Source organism: Sinocyclocheilus anshuiensis, unplaced genomic scaffold (assembly GCF_001515605.1).
Source record: "Sinocyclocheilus anshuiensis isolate Anshui unplaced genomic scaffold, SAMN03320099.WGS_v1.1 scaffold306, whole genome shotgun sequence".
Taxonomy (NCBI): Eukaryota; Metazoa; Chordata; class Actinopteri; order Cypriniformes; family Cyprinidae; genus Sinocyclocheilus; species Sinocyclocheilus anshuiensis.
Genome location: NW_015544175.1, coordinates 863,890 through 888,917, shown reverse-complemented (window position 1 = coordinate 888,917; position 25,028 = coordinate 863,890). Strand labels below are relative to the sequence as shown.

Here is a 25,028-nt window from a genome sequence, read left to right as displayed (position 1 = left end):
TGTCAACATATTCTGTTACACCAAATACACAAAATAATGATCTTTAAAATAGCATCATATGACCCCTTTAAGTCGCATTGCTTAACCTCCTTGTTATACATTTGCCTTTTCCTTATCACCAGGTGAGGGAGTGAATGTGTGCCCAAAGACTGCCCATAAGGAAGTGGTTGTCAAGGAGACAGCAGCCAGAAAATGATGGTCCTTGCAAAGCAAACCAATTTACCTCAGTGACGTAAAAGAAGAGCAACCACCGTCAGGGGTGTAGTTTGTGCGTATGTGTCAAGGTTCACAAGATAATTAAATTTACACCGTTCATGCAGCCCTCTAAATACAGATTTGTGCATCTCATGCAAGCGTTATCTAAAATCTGACAAGCTGAAAAATGCAGTATGCATGACATAATGTTATCAAGATTGCCATCCTTGGCACCACACTCCCCTAGTGACAATGAAAGAGGGCAACCATATCCATGCAGCTATTGGCCAATGAGCACTCTCGTACTAACTCCTTATTGGCTAGCTCCTCCAATCACATTACACCAATGAGACTTCTTGTATCCATGAGAATGAAGCTTGTAGAGCTATTTAAATCTAACCACTGAGCCAAAAGATGGCTCATATGTGCATTTTACTTTATGAGGAACAGAGAAACAGTAGATTTGGGTTTGTAGTGCTGGACAACTCATATCAGTCTTACTTGTGAATAATATTATTAGTAGTCTACATCTGCAACTCAATTAAGATCTTTGATGTCTCTAATAAATCAATTTAGCCAAAGATTGTACAGTAAAACATTGTGGACAGATTCTCAAAAGGTTTAAATGAGAACACAAGCTTTTTGGGAAATTAAAAGAGACAAAATATACGTGTCAGTGTCAGTTACAGAAGACAATCACGTTTTATCTGATATTTGCATAATGTGTCCTCAATTAAAGTTACCAACTTCACAAAAATTGGGCTACCATACTGTTCTCATTTGAAGAAAGCCACAATTCGTAGCTTTAAATTCCTCTTTTATTTTTCTGGGTGGTAAGTATCAGCTCACCTGTCATCTCCTGTGCGTGCCTCACATCTGGCATCTCTGTGGGCTCTGAATTTGAGGATTTTTTCAATGAACACCGGGCAAATACTATGAGTTTTGGGGAGGAATATAAAAGAAGGCTTCATTTACTTTCAGACTAAATACAAATAAATACGTTTTCTTCATCGAATATGTCAAGTTTTGAACTGACTCACCTGTGTTTTTTTAATAGACTGTAGGGTTTTTTTCCATTTGGAAATAATGTTATGGTTGAGGCCACACACCTAGGCTATATATTAAGACAATCATTAGGTAATTATAGGTTATTACTTCTAATTAATTTGGTCAAACTTTTGAAAACATAAAATGGAAGAAAACGATGACACAGTAAGAAAAGGCTGCAGGTTTCACACAAAAGCCTCCGTGTGTCACATGACCATGCGCGTGGCCGTGATTGACGCTGTGGCGTGCGTGCCTCTTTCTGATGTCACGCGCTCGTCTTTCTGGATTAAAGATGATCTCTTTAAAACAGTGAAATCAAGGCCTAACTCGTTTGGAAATCAAGGTAAATGGGAATATTGTTTTTCTGTGCTGTTCACATCGTGTACTGCCAAAGAGCAGCAAGTTGTCTGATTAAGTAGGCTGCAGGCAACGCTTGATACTAATAATAGTGTCGTGGTATATTGTTGTTTTTTGTCGGTTACCTGAATATAAGATCGCAGATCGAGTTGTTCATTGTAAGAGTTTATTTATTTATTTATTTGCTTCAAGTTTTAAGTTTCTGTTTACTTTATATGTTTTGAATGTTTTGTTTTGCTAACGTTACACAGAGCTACTGTAGCAGCGTTGTGCGTTTCCATGGTGACGGTGCTCTAGGGTGCGTTTCCCAAAAGCAACTGTTTGCAAGTTCGTTGTGACCAAAAGAGTTGCGACCATGGTTGGCTAACGATGCTTTTGGGAAATGCACCCCTGAATGATATGACATTGGTTGTGTGTGGGGTGCATTTAAAAAAAAAAGTAATCAAATATGAAATATTGAAAAACAAGTCTTACAGGACAGCAAACCACTTGCTGTAAAATGTAGACTGAAGTAATAAAGATGAGAATGTCAGAAAAAATATAAAATAAAAAGTCTGCTACAGATTTCCAAGAAGCAGTTAATTTTGTTCAAAAGAAAATGTTTTCTCTTCCTTTAACTATAGTTATGCATCTTTACCTACCCTTTTGGTTATAGGATAATGGACAAGGTCTCAGGCCCTTGATACTGGTATGCATCCCTATGGATGAAGCATGTCTTTAATGGAGCTTCAGGACAAAAGTGAACGTGTCTACAGAAGCACTGGCATCAGGAGACAGACAAGTGCTGAGATAGTGTCAGAAGCTCGTCGCTCTCTCAGAACTCTTGCCACACAGCGGCCTTTCACACCTCAGGAGAAGCATCGGCAGCTCTTTGAAGAATCATCTTCTCGTGCACATGATGGACGACCACCATCTGCATTCAGGTAAAACAACATTGGAGATGATAGATTTATGTATTTAACCCTTTTGAATGTATTTTATGCTCCTTATAATATTTAGAATGAATTTTGATTATAGAGTGCAAAAGGACCTGTCTATTTTTTCAGCAGCCTTGGTTATGGAAGTATTTTTCCCATTTATTTTTTGTAGGGATTTTAAGCCATTTTAAGCCAATTATAAGCCATGAACCAATCATAGATTAAAAACCTTGTAGTAGGTCTGTCTTTAAATGTTTTAAATTATTGATAAAAATCAGTCCCCCTATGGAGAAAATTAATGGAATTTTTAACTTCCAGAACCAGACTGTTGCACTCTTTAAAGTACATGAATTATGTAGTTAGTAACATCATGTTTATTCATATAAAACTAGTATGCTGTTTTAATTGCCTTCACAATTTTCTTTTCTAGTCTACATGCCCGACATTTTGAAGCTCCTGACTCCAGGCCAGGCTCTGGAACTCGTCTTAGCCCACTGGAACATGTAAGAAGCCTTTCAAAACTTTATGTCTGACTATTCAGATGAAATCAGGAAACAGTTATTCAAGAGTTCTCTCAATCCTAGAAACCCAGCCTGTCTGTGTCCCTGGATGAGGATGGCGGTGTTGAGGAAGCAACTCTTCCCAAACCCCCAGCTGAACGAGGGAATACAAGGATAGGATCAGGAGGTTCTCGAGCCAGACTGCTTAGAGCAGCATCCATAAACAGACTACCACCCATGACACCAAACACAAAGAGTAAGAAAAGAAATAAAACTGTTTTATTAATCTGTTTGTTTTCAATTTTTTCTCTTTTCAATAAATATTTCCCCACCAAAAAATCAAATCAATCAATCAATCAATCAATCAATAACAAGATGTCAAAGGGTTACTTTACTTTATCTTTCAAATCAAAGTGCAATGCAGTAATAGTGCATATTTACCAGGCAGATTGATAACCCTCTTCATTGTGTCCTGTGTCAGTGCCTCTGAAGAGACAGTCAGCTAACTGATAAAGTATTTCACACTGAACCAAAATAAATAGACACTTCTTATATAAAATCTTATATAAATCAGTTTACATCCCCAGGATGTAACTCTGTATGCCCTGAGTTTGTTTGTATTGAGAAAACAAAATGTATGTTTGTCCTGTCAGTAGTTTGCTAGATTGAATTTTATTTATTTTAGTACATTAGTAATAAAACCATTCAAAAAGTTTAATGACACTAAAGGACAATGCTAGACTGTAAAAGGTTGATATGAATGTAACTTTTCTGGCTGAGCTTCTGTTTACTGTAGTTTGGGGTTAGTAAGTTTTTTTTTTTAAGAAATGCATTAAATTGATCAAAAGTAACAGAAAAGACACTTATAATATTACAAAAAAAATGTATTTCAAACAAAACTTTATATTCATTAAAGAATCCTGAAAAATGTATCATGGTTTCTTTCCACAAAAATATAAAATATTAAGCAGCACAACTCTCTTCAACACTGATAATATTTAGAAATGTTACTTGAGCAACAAATCGGCATATTAGAATAAGTAATAACTGCTAAAAAATTAGTTTTTAATCAATTAAAAAACAGTTATTTTAAATTGTAATATTTCACAATATTACTGTTTTGACTGTATTTTTGATTAAATAAATGCATCTTTGGTGAGCATAAGAAATTCTCTCAAAAACATAAAATATATGTGTTGATTATATCTATTAATATATGTGTTTTTGATTGTTTAGCTAAGCTGTGTTGTTGTGTGCCTATTCAGATATGTCTCTAGAGTCAAGGATCGGAGCAGACCAACCAGGTGACAGAGAAAAGCTACACTGTGCTGATGTTACAGAGCATGAAACAAAATCATCCTCCGAAACAGACCTGCACATACTTATCAAACACAGGTTTGCTTTTTGAGAACAAACATCTGTTTTGCTGTCTTCTATGCGCACTTGAAGGTTTATTGTTCTTTTAATGTACTCCTACATCTGTAATTTTATTGAACACATGTTTAGAGGATTGAAACCTCTGTAGATGGGTAGCTTTGAATCAGCATGTTTATGACAGGGACTCACATCAGGCGTTTGTCCCTTTGAGTTTCATAACAAAAACCTCTACTGTCAATGCACCACCAAACTCCTTCAGTAAATCGATTTATGCTCTGTGCCTAAGAACAGCAATAAAACATTTTATGTGTTGTTGACTCTCGGGACACCCTGTACAGAGAGTGAACTTGTTAATTGTGAACCATTGAGGATCAGTAGATCCCAGTGGTATTAATCCCTTCGTTACCAAAGTTTTCAGAGTTAAAAGATATTCTCTTTTCTCTTCTATGTTCTCTTGCATGAAATGCACCAGAATTGTGTAAACCATCCATCAGATCACATTAAAAGATTTGTTTATTCAAATCCAAGCGCTCTCATTAAAACATTGCCCAGAATGCCCACTTATGAAAATCGCAATGTTAGGTTCTGAGAATCGTTTCCAATTTGGATGCATTTACGGACACTCTGGAACTTAATAGTAAGTTAAAGTCAGGCGGCAAGCCCTCTCTCTCCCTCTCTCTGTACCATATCCTTGTTATAGTTGCTAATGGAGCGATATTAGATTATGCAGGCCGTTTGTGGCTGGCTGGCTCACTGGTGTGTTGACCACCAGTACAGTCTCATTTGAGATTCACGCGATGAGATCACGTCTCAGCCGAGGCATCCCATCAACAATGAGGCATTATCGAGACAGTACAAAGCCCAAATATGATCAATGCCACAAATATGCTCAGCCGTACCATCATTTCTTCACAATCCTTAGGAAATACCCATGTGACATATGATAAAGAAGAATGATGCATTTATACTGTACTATAAAAATTGAGAATTTTAAGCAGTACAAGTACATTTGAGACATACTATGTCAGTTTAATCTGCTGTTAATGATAGCACAGACTAAAACCATGTAAACGGATATCTTGATATCTGAGATAAAATTAACCATGACAGTGCATGATTAGGTCTGAGACAAGCACGTGAACCTGTGGTTTCCTGTCTGTTGTATCCTTTACATGCACGCATATTTTAATGAACATTTACACAAGCACATTTTGAAAGTGATCTATTTTTCACCAGTAACTGATTTTGAAATCATTGAGGATTAAAGAAAAAGATATAATGAAAATAATTGGCCAAATGAAATGCTACATCAGAATATCACAACAGTGACCTCTTGTGTCTGCCAGGAAAACAGGTGAATTATATGATAATACTGCCATTTATAAATAAATAAATAATGTTTTATTATTTCTTTTGAACTTGTATTTATGTTGATACATTTTAAGCATTTTTTACCTGCAGACTTTGTAAAAATGTTCAGGTTAAATATAAATGTACACCATTTAAGTTTTTGTAATTCATCTAACCACTGTTCCAAACACAATGATGTCATGTATGCTCTGTCTGCTCTGTATGTACATTTATTTGTGTTTGTGATTAACAGAATACCGCAAACTGATGTATCCAGTGAAAGAGGATCAAAACCAGGTATATTGCTATATCTATGATGTATATATCTGCACTTGAAACCGCTAACCGACAGTCAAACACATGATAAACAAAGCAACATTCTTGGAAATCTTGCTCCTGACATAATCTTGCCAGTAGCCACAAACATTTGATCGGATTGGAAACCTAAACCACTTTTTCTGCAGCAGTTTCTCAAGATTCTTTGTCCAGATGCCATGTTGATAGCTGTTTGATCTGTTGTTTTCGCAACCCACTACTTCCTGCAGCTCGTCCACAATGCAAATGCTCAGAGAGGCATTTGAACAGAATAGACACTAATGAAGAGTCGTGTGGGTGTAAAGCTCTGACCTTTTCATGCTATGCTGAACATCCTGTATTACATTCATTTGCTTTACGAACTGCTAGGGTGAAATTTCTGAATTTCCCTTAGGGGATCAATCAAGCACATCTGTCAGTCTGTTTATATATATGTCTGTCTGTCTGACACCCACTCCATCTCATTCTGCTGTAGAAGTCAAGCTTGGGCATGGAGACACAGGAGATGACAACATGGATGAATCTGTGTTCTGGAACATTAAAATCTTTCCTGTCCTTCAAGAATTTGAGTCTTTTGCACAAGGTGATGATAAAATTACTCTTATGAATGGGCTTAATATGCACTAGTAATGATCTGATGACCTTAAAGATTACCATTAAAGGGTCACCATGTGTTTTGCTGGACATCATCAGACCAACAATATGTTTGCATAGAATTGGTCAATTCAAAATTAACATATTTAAGAAAGAATGATTTTGCTTTTTGATTTAACCCTAATGCTGTGTTTAGGGTCAAAAATCATTCATTATCTTTAGGGAATTCTGTGAGAACAAATTTTCAACATAACCCTCTGTGAAAAATGTTACATTACTTCTGTTTGGGCTCTTAGAAATATGAAATTAAATAAATGTAATGTTGCTAAGATTTTCTGATTTTCTGCAGCACACTCTTACCAGTCTTCTTTATTATTTAAGCAATATTTTTAAATGAGTTAAAGAGAAATAATACAACATACAAGTAGTCAATCCCCCCAAAACATGAGTTTTATTTTCCATTCACCCTGTTACAGTTTTTTTTTTAATGGTCCAAAAACATTTTATTTAAGTGGCTTCTTATTTTTTGCTAATACTAACTTTAGATTTAGAAAGATAGCCCCAGTTGTGGGGTTATTGGATTGTGCTTATGCAAGTTCATACTAAAGAGCTGCACTTTAGCACTTGAATGTGTCCCTGAGTGAAAGCAAAACTGCAGGGAGAAAGAAAAACACAATATTTGAATGCAGAGGAATAAAAACAAAACTTGTGTTGAGCTTGGCACGGTATAGAGCTTTTAAAGTCAAAGCATGTGGCGGGGGAAAAGAACTGTGAAATGCAATCTAATGGCAGTAAATATTTAAGCACTTTGAAAATTCAATGGAAATTCATTTAAAAGATAAATATCAAATATTTATTGTGCCAAGAGACTCTTGGTTCATGCATAAAATACCATTCATATTCTCCATGGCATCATCAGAGGGTGCCGTTGAGGAGAATGCCAACCATCTTGGAAACAGATTTGAGAAACATTTGTTTTAGCAAAAATAGCTTTGAAAAATGCAGCCTGTGACTTATCCTCTAAAGGCAAGTTTGATCCAGCATAAAGCATTGCCAGTGCACACAATGGTTAAAAGCATGTAGAGATGGATAATTATTCCGCAAGCAACAGCTAGTCTAAGATGCAAAGATGAAAAAAAAAAAGATTATTTATCGATTTTAATTGAGCCCAGGGGATTTTGGAGATATTGATACTCTATTGAAGTCTAATCTAACTTAAAACTCAGTGACATATTATGTTGTTGTGCTCAGAGCCAGTACATGTGGAAAGACAGTACAGAGCTATTATATATGCACTAATGATGCATACCATACAGGGGGGGAATTTGCCCTGGAGGGCCATGTTAACTCTGTCAGTGGGTGTTGACATGTGGGCCAAATGTCAGTGAAATGTCAGTAAGCCTACTCTGTGTACACATCAGATCAGCTGAATGAAAGAGGCTGTGTACCCCACAGACTACTCTTCTTTCACTGTCCTTCACAGGGACAGTTGAAGGATGACAATGCTGCAATTAATACCGTGAAAAATTCGGTTTGAAATGCGACCTTGACATTGTGTTATTTTGTGCACTGGAACATACAGTATACTGATCGGGTTTTGTCTTTTTCAAAAAAACAATCCTTATAGGTGATGCCATGTCAGATGAGATAGTGGGAGAGCTGTGTAACGCATGCAATGGTCTCTATAACGCCCTGGCAGAGAGAGGAATGCTGGGAAGGCAGTGTAAAAAGAGGTCTGCCATCCTTAGAACACTCTTCAGGCTTATAGATGTGGGATCGGACCGACTTAACCTAACATTAGCCAAACTTATTCTGGCAGTGAGTATATCCACACACACACACACACACACACACACACACACACACACACACACACACAGACACAGTACTGTATGTCTTAAACCTTGAATTATGTTAAAAATCTGGGTATGATCATTATGGTCTGGGTCAAATTTATCCTAAATGGATTAAAAAAAATGTACCTATGAAAACAACATTTTAACATAAACTTTTAAACAGAAGAAGTGTGGAGAAATGCTTATGTGTGCTTTCCTGATGCTATAACAGTAGATCATGGGGCTAGCAAAGCCAAGATTATGGGTTTGATTTCCAGATAACTGAACATGTATGAACTGATAAGAATGCACAGTGTAAATGTATTTGAAAAAATAAAAAAGCGTCTACCTGAGGAACTGACATAACAAAACACATCAAAAAATGTTTTTTATTTAGGGTTTTATTTTGTGTAGTCGCACATTCCATGACACAGAGTATCGATATTTGCAGGCATGTTCATGATCCTAAATGAGAAAAAGTCTTAAAAATGCAAGAAAACATCTTAGTATTTCTGACAACCTAACAATCTAAATGTGTCAAACAACATAATTTACAAGGTCTGATCTTAACCAGCCTCTACTTTGTAAGATAAGAACATACTAGTATATGTGAAATTTGAAATGAGTTTTACTGCCTTATTGCTTTTGTCTATATTACAAGCTCAGTGTGACTGGAAACAACTTGCTGAACATCTGCAAACTTGTCTTCAAAATCAGCCGGAACGCTAGTAACGACACCCTGTTCCTAAACGGCTGCATCCTAGGTGAGACCCGATTATTACATAACTTACCCATAATTTCTAAACTCAATCAGTCATTATCTCTAACATCAGCCCATTATGTGTACACACACAGACTCCCTACTGTCTCTGCTCCATTGTGAGGATGTGTGGAGTAAAGGTGAAGCTGTGCTGTACTGTGTCGGCTCACTGAAGCTCCTCTCAGGGAACGCCGCCCTCTCCAGGCTGCTGCTGTCTAAAGGCTTTATCGGCGTACTACTGCAGCTGTCAAAAAGACTGATGCATGGTCCATCTACTTCAGCTAATGTAACTTCTCACAAGTCAGAGGGAGAAGGTCAGCATATCATCGCAGGACACATACTGGTACAGGTGGGTGATCCTTGATGGCTGCTTAGATTATGCAGGAGTCAAAGTTGCTTTATTGTCAGCTCTAACCCTGTTTTCAGTATGGCGACCATGATCGCGATCACACGTATACCTACATTAGATAGATTTGTCTGTTTTAAAGGGATGGTTTACCCATATATTACCTGTTTGGCTTGCTTGCCTCTGTGGAACAAAAAAACAATATATTTTGAAGAGCGATTTTGGTTACCATTGACTTCCATTGTATGGACCAAGAAACATTTCTCAAAATATCTTCTTCTATGTTCCACAGATGAAAGAAAGTCATACAGGTTTGGAACGAAATAAAGATGAATAAATAGTGACAGAATTTTCACTTTTGGTTGAACTGACAAGACTTTTCTATGACGTATGATCACCTTTTTTCTTTGTTGCCTCAAAACAAAAGATCCCGTCATGCATATGTGCAGTGACTGAGGTTGTGTGCTCCCCCTATGTGCTGGAATAGTGCTTTGTGCAACACACACACCACCATAGACAAAACAAAATAAGTTTGCATTGCAAACATTGTAAATCTGTGTCATGAAGACTTGAAGAATTCAGCATGCTTGAACCCCACACGGATGCTTCTCAGAACTCTGCTCTGGGAGCGAAATGGAACAAAATATGAGTGCTTCATAAGGGTGGGGTTGCATGGGGTCGAATAAAAGGGCAGATTTTAATGTGCTTTTCCTCTGCTTTTGTTTTTGCTTTTGTCTGGGAGGATGCCCTTTTTCCACTTCTCCATGTCCATATTTTACTTCATACTCCTCCAGCACAAAGTACGTCTCACAGGAATGATTTAACTCTGCCCTAACAAACTTCCTGAACTCCGCACGCATGGTTTGATGTTCAGTGCCAATTGCTGTGCCACTCATTAGTCTGTTGGCAGACGGAAATGAGGATTTTTATGAAAGTACGGCCCGATGGGCCAAGCAGCTCTAGCAGGCACCCTCCATGTATCCTAATCAGTGTCTCTTGCTCTTGATGGAGAGATTTATGAGGCCACTTTGAAGACCTACTGTTATTTCTTCTTGATTATAAGTGCTTCCTCTTTTATATGCATCTCTACCCATTAGGCAGTAGTACACACACATGCACACCTGCTGCACAGTCCCTCATTCACACTCAGTCGCCAAACATACATACTCATACATTTCTTTTGTGTGTGTGTGTGTGTTTGTTCCTCAAACACACAGTTGCTCACAGTCTTGACCTCTTGACCCTTTCTAGGTCACAGCTGCTTTGAGAAATATAGCTGACCAGTCTGAGTCTCGGCCTTCCTTCCTGTCCAACAAGGCATTCTCTACTCTTTGCTTGATTCTGGAGAACCACCGCAGTGACATTGACATCTGCATTAATGTGGCCCGAATATTCAGGTGAGTCTGTCTTTCAGGTGTCATTGTGATGTGTGTGTGCATTCAAATTAATAAGTGTTTAGAACAGTGAGTCTAAATCTTTTTAACTCCAAGGTTAACATTTTTATATTTTATCATTTCTACCCGATAAAATATTGTAGAGCTTGACATAACTAGAAAAATGTATATTGATTCTAAAAATGCCCACAGTTATAAGATTTATTAATTTACAGTACAATATTTTTACAGGTCTAGAAATCACACTTCGATAAGAGTACCTCATATCCATTTTTTTCTTAGTCTGTGGTTAAAATAGTTAAAATAATAATTTTTTTGGCTTATGTTTTACTTATGGGTGATAATTGAATTTTTGATAAAATATAAGAATAAATAAATGGAAGATAAATATAAGTATAAATATTTTAAAATATGTAAATTTTAAGTTTTCAAATTCCACAATGCAAAAAATTCAAATGGCTTTACTTTTGTTACATTCAAATATTTCATTTATAAAATATCATACATAAATATCATATAGAAATGTTTCATATTTTATAAATGAAACACTGTATGTGTATGCCTCACATCATAATGTAAAGATCAAAACAGTTTAAAAAAGCATTTGAATTAAAATTAGAAATACTGTATCTTGATTTTTAGTCATTTTATGTTTTCTTTTATTTCAAATGATTTGAAGTCATCTTGAGTTCCCCATTAGCAGTTTTCTGAGGCCCTGTAATGGGCCCCCTGATTGAGGACCACTGGTTAAAAGTTTTGTAATGCATGCTATAAAATGCATTTTAAATATCCACCAGCTGAGGTAATTTCAAATTTTAGTTTGAGGAATTGAGCTTTTTGATTAGTGTTGATAAAGTTGTGCCATGTGATGTGTGCGAATATGCTTGTGTGTGTTCGGTCTCCAGCAAGCTGTCCACCTACACTGAATGCTGTCATGCACTAGCTGAGACGCCACGCTGCTGCAGCCTATTTTTGGACCTGCTAGGCAAATACAGCAGGAAACAGGTGAATTTGGCCCAAGTATATGTATACTGTCCACACACGCTCAGACATACAGTGAAACAAGCACACACATGTAAGCATATAGGCTGCATGTTCCGCTTTCTGCTTTCATGTGGAACTTAAGCAATGGTCTATGAAGGTGTGTGTGTTTTTCTTTTCGTTTTATTTCGGTACAGACAGCTCATGTTCTTCTCTCTCTTTCCTTCTGGCACTAAGTGTAATGAGATCATATGCGCCCAATCTCATAAAGAATAAACACGGTCCATACTGAGTACTAGGTATCATAAACACAGTTCCACACACCCTGTGCCTCACATAGGGACATACTGTCCTCGAGACTACTGCCAGAAGTCTCTCTCTGCACCCCGCTTTTTCATACATTCTAAATGAAAACAAAGAAGTTGTTGAAAATCTGTTTAAACTGTCTGACAAAATAAAGTTAACAAAAGGCTGCTAGATTCACAGAAGTGTCAAGTGATTTTTGCATAGGTTTAGTGGACCATCAAATGGCTAAACACCAGGCTTAATCCTAATTTATCTCATAATTTTTTAGAGTTAACATATTACATTCCTTTTAGTAAATAATAGGTCTGTGTGTAATTATTAGTATTTGTTTGTGTCCAATATATATATATATATATACATACATATACAGTATATATATATATACAGTATATATAATGTAAATGTTTGCAACTTGTGCTTTATGAAAAAAAAAAACAGATTACACATTTCTCATACTGCTTCAGAACACACAAGAAATACAACATGGAATACAATGATAACTCAATAATGAAAATCTTCCCCACATTTAATGGTACACATTTTAGATATGTATGCCGCTGATCTGCAGTCCCAGTGTTTGCATTAATATTTAAATATAAGTCTAAAATATAAACTATGTAATATAAATATAAAATATAAGTATAAAATACTTGTGGTATAAATTATACTATAAATATTTAAAAATATAGGTAAATATAAATTTCAAGTTCTGGTATTCCACCATGCAAAGAATCCAAATTAGTGATTAGTAGCAGATAGACAGATAGATAGATAGATAGACACATTTTTAAAAGAAATATATAGTACATGTTATGTCTTACAAGAGGGTGTCATGTCATTATTTATGGATCAATGCCAAATATGTCAAATTAGATAAATGCATTAATATATGTATATGCATATTAAATGTAATTAGTTGCATGTGTTGTCACCTTAACTTAGACCTACTCAACATAGACCTACTATACACACTTGTCCTCTGTCTTTTCTTATGTGCAGGATCTGGTAGTGCGTCTCCTGTTCACACTAGGAAATCTGACAGCCAAGAGCACTGAAGCCAGAGAGAGAGTCTATGAAGAGGAAGGCGGGATAGATGTCCTCTTAGATCTTTTTCAGGTCTACCAGGAAACACCATCGCCCCCTGAGCAATTCCGTGCCCCTGAGAGAGAGGACGTCCTGGTCAAACTGATCAGACTGCTGGCCAACCTGGCCATCCATCCCACCGTGGGCACGGCACTAGCTGCCAACACACTGTGTGTACAGCTGCTACTGGAAGTGCTGGGTACAAAACATAACCATGAAATATACACACACTCCTCTAAGTGGTTAATTAGTTAATAGTTCATTCAGCAAAAATTCCATATTTACAGAAAACCCACTGGGAATGTACTTTACAGATACTGCAGTGCATTCACTCATGCATTTCAATGCGGTTGTCACTCTCAAAGCATTGTGTACGTGACCAATGCTTAGCAAAAGCGATGTGACTTTAAACACACAGCAACACAGATGTGTCAGGCTAAGTTTACTTCCTTGAACTTGAATGAATGTGCAAGTTGGTTGCTCTGCACAGTGCAATCACATGCTGTTCTCTCCACGTCGATTACTGGCACAGGCCCTCAAGTTACTGCATCCTCTCCAATGACGAGAACAGCCAGTCTGTAAACTGCATGTTTTTATTATGCTTAGCTCTATTTTTGTGCAGCCTGGTGTTCTCAGAGATGTTGCACTGTGGTTTGACGGTGATGGATGGAAGCTTGGTTTTGGTTCTGCATGCAAATGTTTCAGAAGCAGGCATGTTAGGGCGAAGAGGTGGTTATGCATTTCCTTTTTGAAGTAGAGATTTGTGTCCTGTGGAAATATATGTCATTTTTAGAATGTGAGAAATGATATTAAAACTTACTTCTAGATTCTTGCAGTTAGAAATGACAGTTAGAGGATGCTGTCGTTTTTAGAACTGAGATGTGGACAGTTAGAGAGGAAATGGGTGGGAGATTTATTGTTTCTCGCTTATCTACCTTATGTCTGGTACATTAAAATGACATCCTGTTATGATGAAAATATAAATCGAGAAGGAAAAAGAAACTGAGAAATCAAGGGTAACAATGACAGAGCATTTGCCACAACAAAAGGTGTTTCGAAACGAACACACGCTTTGCAGCGTGACACACAAACACTGACAGAGCAAACCGCACTTTGAACGGGAAATACAGGATCTTACTACAGTCACACGCGCTGGCAGATTCTGACTACCTCAATTTCGGATTTATCGTGAAGTACTCGCACCGAAATTCACACGAATGGTTTTGAAACTTTTCAAGGAGGAAGTAACACCTGATCAGCGATCTGATCTTCTGTACCAAGAATTGAACCATCTGGCTGATGCTATACTGTAGCCAGAGCTGGGTAGATTACTTACAAATTGTAGTCCGTTACTGATTCCAAATTACATGACAAAAATTGTAGTTAGTAACATAATTCATACATTACACATTTTAGGTACTATAATCAGACTACTTTTTGATTACTTTTGACCTAACTCATTTATCTCATTGATTTAAATCGGATATTCTTAGATATTTAGACATATTTGTTTACCTGCATATCATGTGACCACCAACCAATGTCAGAGAACTGTGAACATCCAAATGTGTTATATAATTATAAAATTATTATCTTAAAATCCGAGGGGTACTTCAAGTAAATATATTAGGTGAAAGAGGTGCAGATGACAAAAATCCCCGCATTACATATAAATAAGAAATAATGTGAATTTGTGCACTTTAATGTGTTTAAAAGACAAAAGCCATCCAAAGACATAGTAATACATGGTTAAATAACTCATTAATTTATATTTGAATTATCACTCAGTGTGTTCATCAGTAGTTGATGCAATGTTGAAATGCTGAGAAGACACTACTTAAAATTGAAATGATTATTGTAAATATAGTGGTTAAATGCTGTGTGGCCTCTCAGGAGCAGGATTGAAGACCTGTGCCCTGTAATGTGCCAAAACAGTGGGGTGTAAATAAAAAGATTTAGTTATTGTTTTTGCTCCGACAACTAGATAAAGATAAGGTTAAAACAAAGCCACAGCAGAACCGCTGCAACAATTTGTTTTCCGAATGAATTGGTTGAATGATTCAATGACTCGTTCAGGCAGCTTCTGATTGAACAAATAATTTGAATCTATAGTTCAATGACTCACTTATATAGACGGTAATTTGTCTCCACCTACTGGCGTAACGATAAATCCTGCAGATAAGGTACATATGCAGACAAGGAAGCCCTTACGAAAATGAACCATGGTTTTACTACAAATAAACAAAAAAAAAAACTTTATTGTAGTTAGACCATGATAACGACAAATTAATCGTGATTTTGCTACACTAACTATAGTTTAACCATGGTATTTGTAGTAAAACTGTGGTTATACAAATGGTAATCAATCTGTTAAAAAAAAAAAAAAAAAACCTTGGTTACTACATATTTACTATAATAAAACCCAAGGTTACTTTTCATAAGGGAAGTGATTTGATGAACTAACAGTTGTTTAAATAGGCGAAATTAATGTTCTGTACTATCTTGTATTAATACACTCAAAATAAAACTCTAAAAACCAAACAATCAGCTGTTTTAAATTCTACAAGTGAATTTAGGCATCACAACATTATAATGCATTGTAGAAAAATGGATACTCATTTTGAGAACAGTCTTATTTTAGTATCATTGAGATACTGTTATATTATTATTTCATGATTGTTTATATTTTCATATTTTCCATTATTTCAATTTGGTTAAGGTTTTAGTAATTTTTTGTTTATTTTGTCTTTTTAAATACCAATTTGTATTTATTGTAATTTCAGTTTTAGTTATTTTAGTACATCAAGTTAAACTAAATGAAAACGTTGCCTTGTCAACTAGCTTTTTTTTTTCATTTCAGTTAACATATATTTCAAGTTTTTTTTTTTTTGTAGTTTTAGTTAACTATAATAACCCTATTTAAAATTTGATAGATATAACTGTGTTATTACATTCTTAGTGTTTTCAATTAATAGAGTCGCTTTAAGTGAGTGCTAGATGATGGCAAATGTAGTCCAAATGAAAAATCAAGGAAATAAACATGCATAACGAATTACACATATTTATAATGCATCCCTATTCTGTACAAGTTTTCTCTAAGATTTCTGTGTCTTTTGCCCTTCTCTCTCAGAGTGCAGGTGTGTACAGGAAAGTGAAGAATTAGTGGTTAATGCCGTGGCCACCATCAACAACCTGTCTTTCTACCAAGGCATGAGCTCAGTGGTCCGTGCCCAGCACACACACATCTCACAGTGTAAGACGTGTGTGTGTGTGTGTGTGTGTGTGCGCACGCAGCCTGTATGTTGCATCTGTCTTGGTTCTTCAGTAATGTCCCCCTCCCGCCTGTCCTTCTGTCATTGCAGTGCTATTAAAGCTCTTGCTGAGCTCCAGTATGGATGCTGTTTTGGAGGCCACATGTGTGTTTGGAAATCTGTCGCAGATCAAAGATGTGAGACACTTCATCATGCAGCACAAAGGTGTGAGACACTCTCTCTGCCACTTTTTCTTTATCCAAACCTCCAGAGGCTGACGTTGTGTTGGTCTTTTGTGTCTCAGTGGAGCAGTATGTGGTAACCCTCCTGGACTCCAAGACCCCTGATGTGTGTTTTTCTGCATGTGGAGTTCTCATCAACCTATCTGCAGATCCAGACAACAGGGCCATGCTGAGGGCCGAGGGAACTGTTCAGAAGTAACTTGCCTCTCTCTTCAGTATGCTTTCATCTTTTGACAACACTGTATGTATAATGTATAAGTACTATGCCTTCTCTCTATCTCCATATTGCAGGCTTATTGACTGTCTGCGTGACTTCGGGCCTCAGGACTGGCATCTGGCCACTGTTGTGTGTCAGACTCTGTGGAACTGCTCTTTAGATGGAGAGCTGCAACACGCTGAAGAGCTGTTGGAGATCTTGTGGCTCTACACAGGTATATACGTATAAACACACAAGCATCAGAACTGGCAGTTTAATATGCTAATTTGGTACAATTAATTAAAAACTAAAAAAGTGATAACAGTCATTGCTTGCAACGGTCAAAGATATTCAAATGATGCATGTGTATATAATAATTAAAATAAAATAACATAAATTTGATTTATTATATATAATTAATTTGCATTAATATTTAAAATATTAATTTGCAATAAAATATAGTACAATACAATATAATGTATATTATAATTCTATTTTTTAATTTTAATATTTGATAAAAATTTTAATACATATCTAATATATATATATATATACATATATATATATTTATATTGTATTAATTAAAATATTAATGTAAATTATATATATGACAATGTAAACAATATATAAAACAAATTGTATATATAATATTAATCAAATAACAGTCAGTTGACAGTAACTTTGGCATGTGCACTGCACATATGACATTACATGAAGAAAACACTGTTTATTTTAATGATTAAAAATTTTGTATGAACTTAATGTAGACATTTTGTCTTGCGTTTTGGACAGACAGAGGAGCTTTGCAGTGGCCTTCTGATGATGGAGTCAGACAGGTCCAGGAAGCATGCTGGGAGCTGCTGTTTTTGCCTGTAGCTGAGAGGCTTAGACAGCGTTTTCATATTGAAGACACTATTGGAATCATTCCGTAAGCTCCACTGACACACTCCTCCTCTCCAGATGTCACATGCTCGTCTGTGTGTGTATTTGCATGTACTTTATGTACACCTACAAGCTGAGGAAAGAGCCAGTGTGTATATTGCACTTTAATACAATATCTCTTTTAATGTTGTGAACTTATGTTGTGAATACTAATAGGGAATTTGTCAATTATGACCAACACATTTTTTAAAAATAAAATAGTTCAAATGTTTATTACACAACCTTATGCTGCTGTATTTAGCTTGAATAGGAGAAAGCATGGATTGTGTCAGACACAGAAAGCAAGTCTTATGTTCATGAACACCACACTAATGTACATGCAAAAATCACTCACGAGCATCTCCGTGATCTCAAAGACTTTATTAAACAGACACTTCCAGAAAAGTCTGTAAAGAACACAGGATAGAAACATTGTCATAATTTCTTAATACAATCACATCAAACTGATATAATATGGCACTGGCTTCCCTCCTCTTAACCGGTTAACACTTCACAGTTACAGTCTATACATTACTATGAAGTTTACACAGCTGCCCTAGAGGTGACCTACATACATGCTTAAAAACCAATGACCAAAATTTGATTTTTGTTAAGTTTATTTAATCACTATTTACTGAGATTTAACGTTTTCCTCTCAGTCTTCGTTGTGTATTGTCTGAAGCTGTTTAACTCCTGTACAATATCCAAGGGACTTTTTCAGAAAAGAACAAGATACTTTATCGTTATTAATAGGGGAACCCAACTTCTCACATTATTCTTTTAAAATGAGCAACAACTAGCCTATGGTGATTTCCATTTAATGACCATTTACAGGCACTAAATGACCACCAGCCTCATAACCACAAACAAATAGGGAAATTACAAACAACAAAAGGGAAAATTTCCTTATTTATGCAAACAGGCATGGTTCCAAGGTTAACAATGTTACTTGCTTTAATCCTCGCTGTGAGAGGACAAATTGCCACGTTCAACATTGTGTTGAAATCATTAATGCACAGCAGGGGATGCTTTTCTATAGGCCTGTAGTGTCTGTGCCGATATATTGCTTTGCTACAAGGGTCTCTACTGTTAGGTGGATGTTCATGGACATAAAAACATTGATTATGTGACCTAAAAGCTATATAAACGATATCTTAGTGTTATTATTGTTAATAAGCATATAAATAACCTTCAGTTCTCATAATATGAGGTGTTTGGACTGCTCAAATCTTTTTTTTTTTTGCAATTAATAATGAATAACAATAATTGTTTGGTGTAATGCATCATCATCTGTGACTTTCAGGGAAGAAAAAGACTTCAGATTAAATTACAAATGATACAACCAGTGAAATACCATGTTTTATTTTTTTTTACAAATAATTTCTTATAAAATTGTCAGTAACTGACATCAGTCTCTCAAGTCTGACTTAAAACCTCCTCCAAAAGAAAAAGTACCATCCCTCTAGTCCTGCCATCATCAGAATGCAGTACTTAACTGGTTTAGTAAACAAAAAAAGACAGCAGAGAATCCACCCCGCTTGAAAAGAAAACACATGCGCACACACACACACACTCGAAACAAAACTGTTTAGTTACACTGGTTAAAGTTCTGATAATGAGAACAAGCATGGTGTAACCCCACAAGCGTGCGGGTCACCTGGTTCAGCGTCTAGCTCTGTACAGACTGTAGCGCATGACAGGCAGCCACGTAAGACAAAGTTCTGCTCACTAGACAGCACTTAGATATTTAAGGATACATAACAGGAGGACACACACACACACACACACACACACACACACACAAAACAAAACTTGCTTAGTTACACTGGTTAAAGTTCTGATAATAAGAACAAGCATGGTTTAACCCCCACACTACCATGCAGTCATGCGGGTCGCCTGGTTCAGCCTCTAGCTCTGTACAGATTATAGCGCATGACAGGCAGCCACATAAGACAAGGTTCTGCTAACCAGACAGCACTTAGATATTTAAGGATACATAACAGGAGGTATTTAAATTAATAAACCCCAAAATAAAAACAAGGAGTTAAGATGACCGTGCGTTAAAAGGAAGAAGGCGGATGGATCAGAGCAACAGGAAGCACGTCACAAAAGGAAGACCTTTCCACTTTGAAAGTTGCTAACACAAATGAAAAAAAAGATAGAAAGCGGTCATCGAAACAAAATGGCTACATAACAGCTGAAGCTTAACATTTTTCAAAAAAAGTGCTTTGATATTTTTAATGCATGAACCCCCAAAATAGCCTATGTTTGGATATTATTTCTCTATCCCCCACCCCCTCCCTGTGTAGCAATGTAGCATTCACACATTGGAAATGTCACAATGAGACAAAGTGGTGTTTTACAGTAAACTCTAACAAGGGCTCAGACAGCTATTACTTTTGAATTGCGCTCTCACACTCACACTAACACAATTGTTCCTGGATTAGCTTATACAAATGGGTGATGGTTTGGGTGTCTTGAGGCCTCTCAATTGAGAAAAGCAGCATGAACAGACGGCACCTCAGCACCTGTTGCCAGTGCTGCGCATGACTAGGCACGCGTTTATGCAAAATCAGTAATGCTTCTATCTCTAGCCACTGCTGGAAAAAAAAAACTATATAAAGCGATAAGGAAAAAAAACACTAGTAGATAAGTCTTGTCAGTGCAGTCTTTCTGCACTGGTGCTGGAGTTGCTATTTGTGTTTTTTAATCTCATCTCACATAAAGAAGATATGATTACATGGCATCTTATCGCAGATGCATTTGAAATACTAAAGGAGGTCTGGCCTCCAGAAGCTGGCAGTCTCAGCTTGTCCTCTTACACACTAGAGGGATTCTTCTCAGAGCCCCCCACCCAGTGGCCAGTTTTGGCACTGCAGGCTGAGCAGCCACACAAGTGATTTCAACAAGTAGGTTCAGTTGACAGTTGTTTTTTTTCCCTTCTTTTAACAAAACAACCTTGTCATCATCCTCCGCAGCCACCTGTTGTTCTTCTTCCTCAGTTTTGTTTTTTTTCCCATTTTTTTTGTCATTTGTACGTTTATTGAAGTGTCCAACGTCAATGACAGTAAAAAAATAAAATAAAAAGGTAGACAAGAACAGTACTTCATGTCATGTAGCGAGTGATAGCTCTCAGAGCGTAGAGCAGTTCTGCCTGCATGCGCGCTTCCATAAGAAGCAAATTAACGTGGACCTGAAAGACAAAAGAAAAGAATCGTTATTAACTCAAAGCGAGAGGATTTAACTTTCACAAATAATCTGTGCCTGTTCATTTTTGTGATTCTGAAGTGCTTCTTACTTTCTCAGAGTGCTGGAACTGCCTCCAGAAGCTGTCATACATCCTCTTGGTGATCTTCTCTGGAGTGCGCACCATAGTTTTGATGTAGACTTTAAAACTGCGGTCTAACAGTTGGTTAATTTCTCCATAATCATAATCATCGTACCTGCCGTGTAATAGAAAGATACCTCAGCAATATGATTTTTTAAATAACATCTAAATAAAAATTGAAAAAAAAAAAAAAACACACACACACACACACACACACACATATATGTACATATGTATATATATGTGTAGAATGACAAACAATAAACAAATTTTTACAGCACAACCAAATATATTTAAAGTTGCCACATATTTGTGAAACAAAGAAGCGTGGAGAGGCTTACCGAATCCCGAACATGCAGTGGATGTAGTTCCAGATGGCTCGACGAAGCATGGAAGTGTCCACACCCTGGTGTGTCGCCATTGTGTTGTAGGTCAGATTGTATGTGATCTGGAACTTTTCATCTAGAAGCTGTCCAAAATCCGGATACAGCCGATTCACCAGGGAAAAGCCATGATCTTCCCAACTATAGTCCTGTCAAGGGCAGAAAATATCACAATTCTGTTATTATTTTAATCCTCCATTTCCTTTGACTGGCAACAAGGAAGACAATTTGACTTTCTTCTCACCTGCACTCTGAGAGTGGGTACATGTTCTCCTCTCCTGGAGAAGTCTTTGTAGCCGTAACTAAGGTCTTCAAAATGTCGTGAAACATCTCTGGATGGTACACACTCCTCATCCTCTGTTGACCAAACATGATGCTTTAATACAAGTCATCCTGGCGTTGTAGTTTGAAATAAAAATTAAAAAATCCACTTACCAGAGGTGACTACCAGCATGCTCTCTGTTTTTTCCCTCTCAAAACGAGTGGCCATTTCCTCCTGACTGGCTTCCTCTTCGTCATGACATTCCTGGAGCTGCTTCATCTTCTCCATCAGCACTTCAACCTCACCAGAGAACTCAGACACCTAAACACAAGCATACAGGAATCTAGGTCATCACACAGTTTTGTGCACTGTATGGTTAGGAATTTGAACCTCGCACTGCATGCATTCCACAGATCCCTTTTCAGGACCACTGGATGGAAGTCTAACAAAAAAATGAGAACGTCTTGCAATCATTTTCTTTGCATACATTTCCCTCTGTCTCACCTGCTGGTTCCCAAACATTTCCTCCAGGGCACTGTTGCCATTGGCAATGTCACAAACGCAGTAACTGCTGAGCGAGGGCGGCCTGAACGTATGTCCTCCATCTGTGTGGATGTCAGGGTTGATGCCACAACCAAACGTAAAGGAGGCCAGAGAGTGATAGAGTGTGAGTAGCACCACAACATGGATCAGCTCGGCCAGGGACCAGCTGTGCTCCTCAGCCTTCAGTAGACGCTGTAAGAAAAAAATAAAAAATATGAAGGCCAATGATATGTAAGAGTGTCCACGACAAAGAAAAGGAAAAAGATTAGAAAAAATCGAATTCTTAGAAATGTACTCTTGGTATTCATGTTGGTTTCAGGCGGTTTTGAAAAAGTGAAAAAGAAAAGTTTCAGTTTAATGACTCATGTCGTAACCATCAAGTAAAATGTAATAGCATATATATATATATATATATATATATATTTATTTTATTCACTGTTTTAAACTTATATTGAAATTTTTAAGGCAAGTTTTCTTTACAAATATTAATTCAGAAATATCCCAATTTTAGGGAGGAATCACACACTGACATTTGACACATTTTTTCAAATAAGCACTTTTTTTTTTCTAAGGAATAATAAAATATTACACCAAATATAACTCCATTACAGCTAATAAACTTCATAACTACTTAAACCAGACTGACCTAATACTTCATAGTTGCCTCTAACAGCATTATAAAACTTTGTTGTGCTCGTTACAGCACAACAAAGCTGTAGGCGAGTGTCCATGTGGGACTGTGAGGTTGAAGTCATACCTCAATATGTTCTTTGGTGAGCAGCCAGGGGCGATGGGCCAGGATCTTATTGAGCTCTCCAAGAGCCTGCAGCTTCTGTGGGGCTTCTTCCAGACCATTCAACCACTTGGAATCACCTCCGACCTGCAGGAAGTCATTCACGTGCAGGTTGACCAGATACGTGCACTGGTGCCTAGCGGCAGCCTGTTGTGCACAGACACTCCTTTAGAAGAATCTATCATTGTGATTTTTAGGTTGCATACAAAAATACAGCCTGCAGTCTCACCATTATCCCTATGTAATGTCTGCAGTGCAGAGACAACGGACCGTCCATCTGAAGCAGGTAATGCTGTGTCTTAAGAAAGCTCTCCAAATACTGAGGATGGAACCCCATCACCAAGGAGACGTTGTCAAGGCGACCGAGCACTGCCAAAGCGTCCTCAAAAATCGACTGTATTCTTTCATTCAATTTACTGACTTGAAGTATCTGGGACAACGGGAATAAAGATGAGGTGAACCTGGGGAATTCAGTACTGGTAAAATAGCTTCACTAGACCGTGATGATAAACATTGTTAATGCCAAAAAAAGGGGGTGCAATTTGTTGATTATAATGGTTGGAGTGAGATTCATGCCAACTTTAAATCCAGCAGGGTTGATGTTAACACTAACCTCTTTCTCTGGTATGAATCTACTTGGTCCATTTCCCATCGGTCTGGGGATTCGCACTCCAACGTCCTAAAAAGTTCAAAACCAATAACATAATTACATGATCGACATACATGTCAAAACCGAGAGAAGCATTTGGCACAAAACTATGATTATTATATTGAAGAAATCCTGGCGTCAGACCAGAGCTCTTAAAAACAACAGCCTTCCTCAGCTCAAATATCAATGGCTGGTTCTAGAATTGTCTCTGGCATGGGCTAGAAAATACATTCTTTATAATACATAACATAATGCAATCAGCAGCAACAGTTAGATCTTGAACATCATTCATCTGCTTATTGATACAATAGAAGCTGTCAAAGGCACAAAGAGAATGATTCAAAACAACCTAGATTCCCTATGAACAAAAAGTGTTCTGAGTTTGCAATATACCAGTGACATAATCATGCCAAAATAGCTGACTCAGGAATATGCAAGCAATGGTGTAAAACTACATGAAATGCTAAATGCTATTTAACTTGACACCGCGAGCAATTCAATCTGTCCCCTTGCAGAAACATACATCAGTTCCACACAATGGCTATCTTGCATATTTGATTTTAGTGCTTTGCTTGAATAAAAACAACAACAACAACAACAACATTTAGACAATGTGACACTGATTTTAATACCGTCAGTCATTGATAAAAGACGAGTGTCTATTGATCCGATGACAGAAGACTGAGAAAAACAAGCCAGCAGTGTTCATGGTGCAAGTACAAAGAACAGGCTGCACTGCAGCAAACGGACTGAATAAACGGACATGATTTAAAACCCACGGCAAAAAGAAGACTAACGAAACACGTTAACTAAAAAATACATCTGTCATTAGTTAAACTCGATGTCAAGCTCTTATTCGGTTTCTTACCTTTTTACTTAGCCGCTCGCACTGTGTACACATTTTGAACAAGTCTGTCATGGTGAGAGAAGAGTTTTCCATCGTTTCATTAGATGTCGATGCGTGCCTCATATTGCGCTTTTCTGCTTCTAAATAAAAAATTAGAGCGACTATCTTGTTTTAGCTCCCGTTGTTCCTTGAGATATTTGGTTACGCTACCCGTTCATACCAGCTGTTGAAGCTCCCGAGCAGAATACCCACTCTT

General features: G+C 37.1%; 2 protein-coding genes and 1 long non-coding RNA gene across 5 annotated transcripts in view; 1 reads left to right on the top strand and 2 right to left on the bottom strand.

The window, feature by feature from the left end:
• LOC107696128 (uncharacterized) overlaps positions 1-1,358 on the bottom strand; it is a 34,383-nt gene extending 33,025 nt beyond the window's left edge. Inside the window, exons 1-2 of the long non-coding RNA XR_001635058.1 lie at positions 1,236-1,358; positions 1,045-1,128 (exon numbers count right to left, since the gene is read on the bottom strand). This is a non-coding gene — a long non-coding RNA (uncharacterized LOC107696128). The remainder of the gene's footprint in view (positions 1-1,044; positions 1,129-1,235) is intronic.
• Positions 1,359-1,472: 114 nt separating this feature from the next.
• On the top strand, positions 1,473-20,179 carry LOC107696124 (armadillo repeat-containing protein 2-like). Of its 2 annotated transcripts, XM_016496310.1 has the most exons (19): positions 1,473-1,585; positions 2,255-2,522; positions 2,947-3,019; positions 3,101-3,272; positions 4,282-4,411; positions 5,997-6,040; positions 6,534-6,641; positions 8,280-8,470; positions 9,149-9,251; positions 9,343-9,596; positions 10,845-10,990; positions 11,893-11,992; positions 13,274-13,556; positions 16,488-16,610; positions 16,720-16,833; positions 16,913-17,045; positions 17,142-17,281; positions 17,839-19,619; positions 19,851-20,179. In XM_016496310.1, the coding sequence occupies exons 2-18, from the start codon at positions 2,311-2,313 to the stop codon at positions 17,976-17,978; spliced, it is 2,466 nt and encodes an 821-aa protein (XP_016351796.1). In that variant the 5' UTR covers positions 1,473-1,585; positions 2,255-2,310; the 3' UTR covers positions 17,979-19,619; positions 19,851-20,179. The 2 variants fall into 2 exon arrangements, with proteins under 2 accessions (XP_016351796.1, XP_016351797.1); XM_016496311.1 differs by lacking the exons at positions 17,142-17,281; positions 17,839-19,619; positions 19,851-20,179 and having other exon boundaries at positions 1,474-1,585; positions 16,683-16,833; positions 16,913-17,034.
• A 488-nt stretch (positions 20,180-20,667) lies between these two features.
• Positions 20,668-25,028, bottom strand: part of LOC107696127 (sestrin-1-like) — a 43,064-nt gene continuing 38,703 nt past the window's right edge. Inside the window, exons 1-10 of one of the 2 annotated variants that reach the window (XM_016496315.1) lie at positions 24,794-25,022; positions 23,890-23,955; positions 23,506-23,706; positions 23,241-23,423; positions 22,445-22,675; positions 22,114-22,261; positions 21,923-22,035; positions 21,637-21,827; positions 21,266-21,410; positions 20,668-21,160 (exon numbers count right to left, since the gene is read on the bottom strand). In XM_016496315.1, coding sequence (XP_016351801.1) covers positions 21,074-21,160; positions 21,266-21,410; positions 21,637-21,827; positions 21,923-22,035; positions 22,114-22,261; positions 22,445-22,675; positions 23,241-23,423; positions 23,506-23,706; positions 23,890-23,955; positions 24,794-24,895 — 1,467 coding nt within the window. In that variant the 5' untranslated portion in view covers positions 24,896-25,022 and the 3' untranslated portion in view covers positions 20,668-21,073. Of the gene's footprint in view, positions 21,161-21,265; positions 21,411-21,636; positions 21,828-21,922; positions 22,036-22,113; positions 22,262-22,444; positions 22,676-23,240; positions 23,424-23,505; positions 23,707-23,889; positions 23,956-24,793; positions 25,023-25,028 lie in introns of those variants that run through there. The other variant, XM_016496314.1, reaches the window with a different exon arrangement.

Coding starts and splice junctions, on each gene's coding strand:
- LOC107696124 (XM_016496310.1), top strand. CDS start 2,311: ATGTCTTTAATGGAGCTTCAGGACAAAAGTGAACGTGTCTACAGAAGC. Junction 3,020..3,100: donor GTCTTAGCCCACTGGAACAT/GTAAGAAGCCTT, acceptor TCTCAATCCTAG/AAACCCAGCCTGTCTGTGTC. Junction 16,834..16,912: donor CTTCATCATGCAGCACAAAG/GTGTGAGACACT, acceptor TTTGTGTCTCAG/TGGAGCAGTATGTGGTAACC.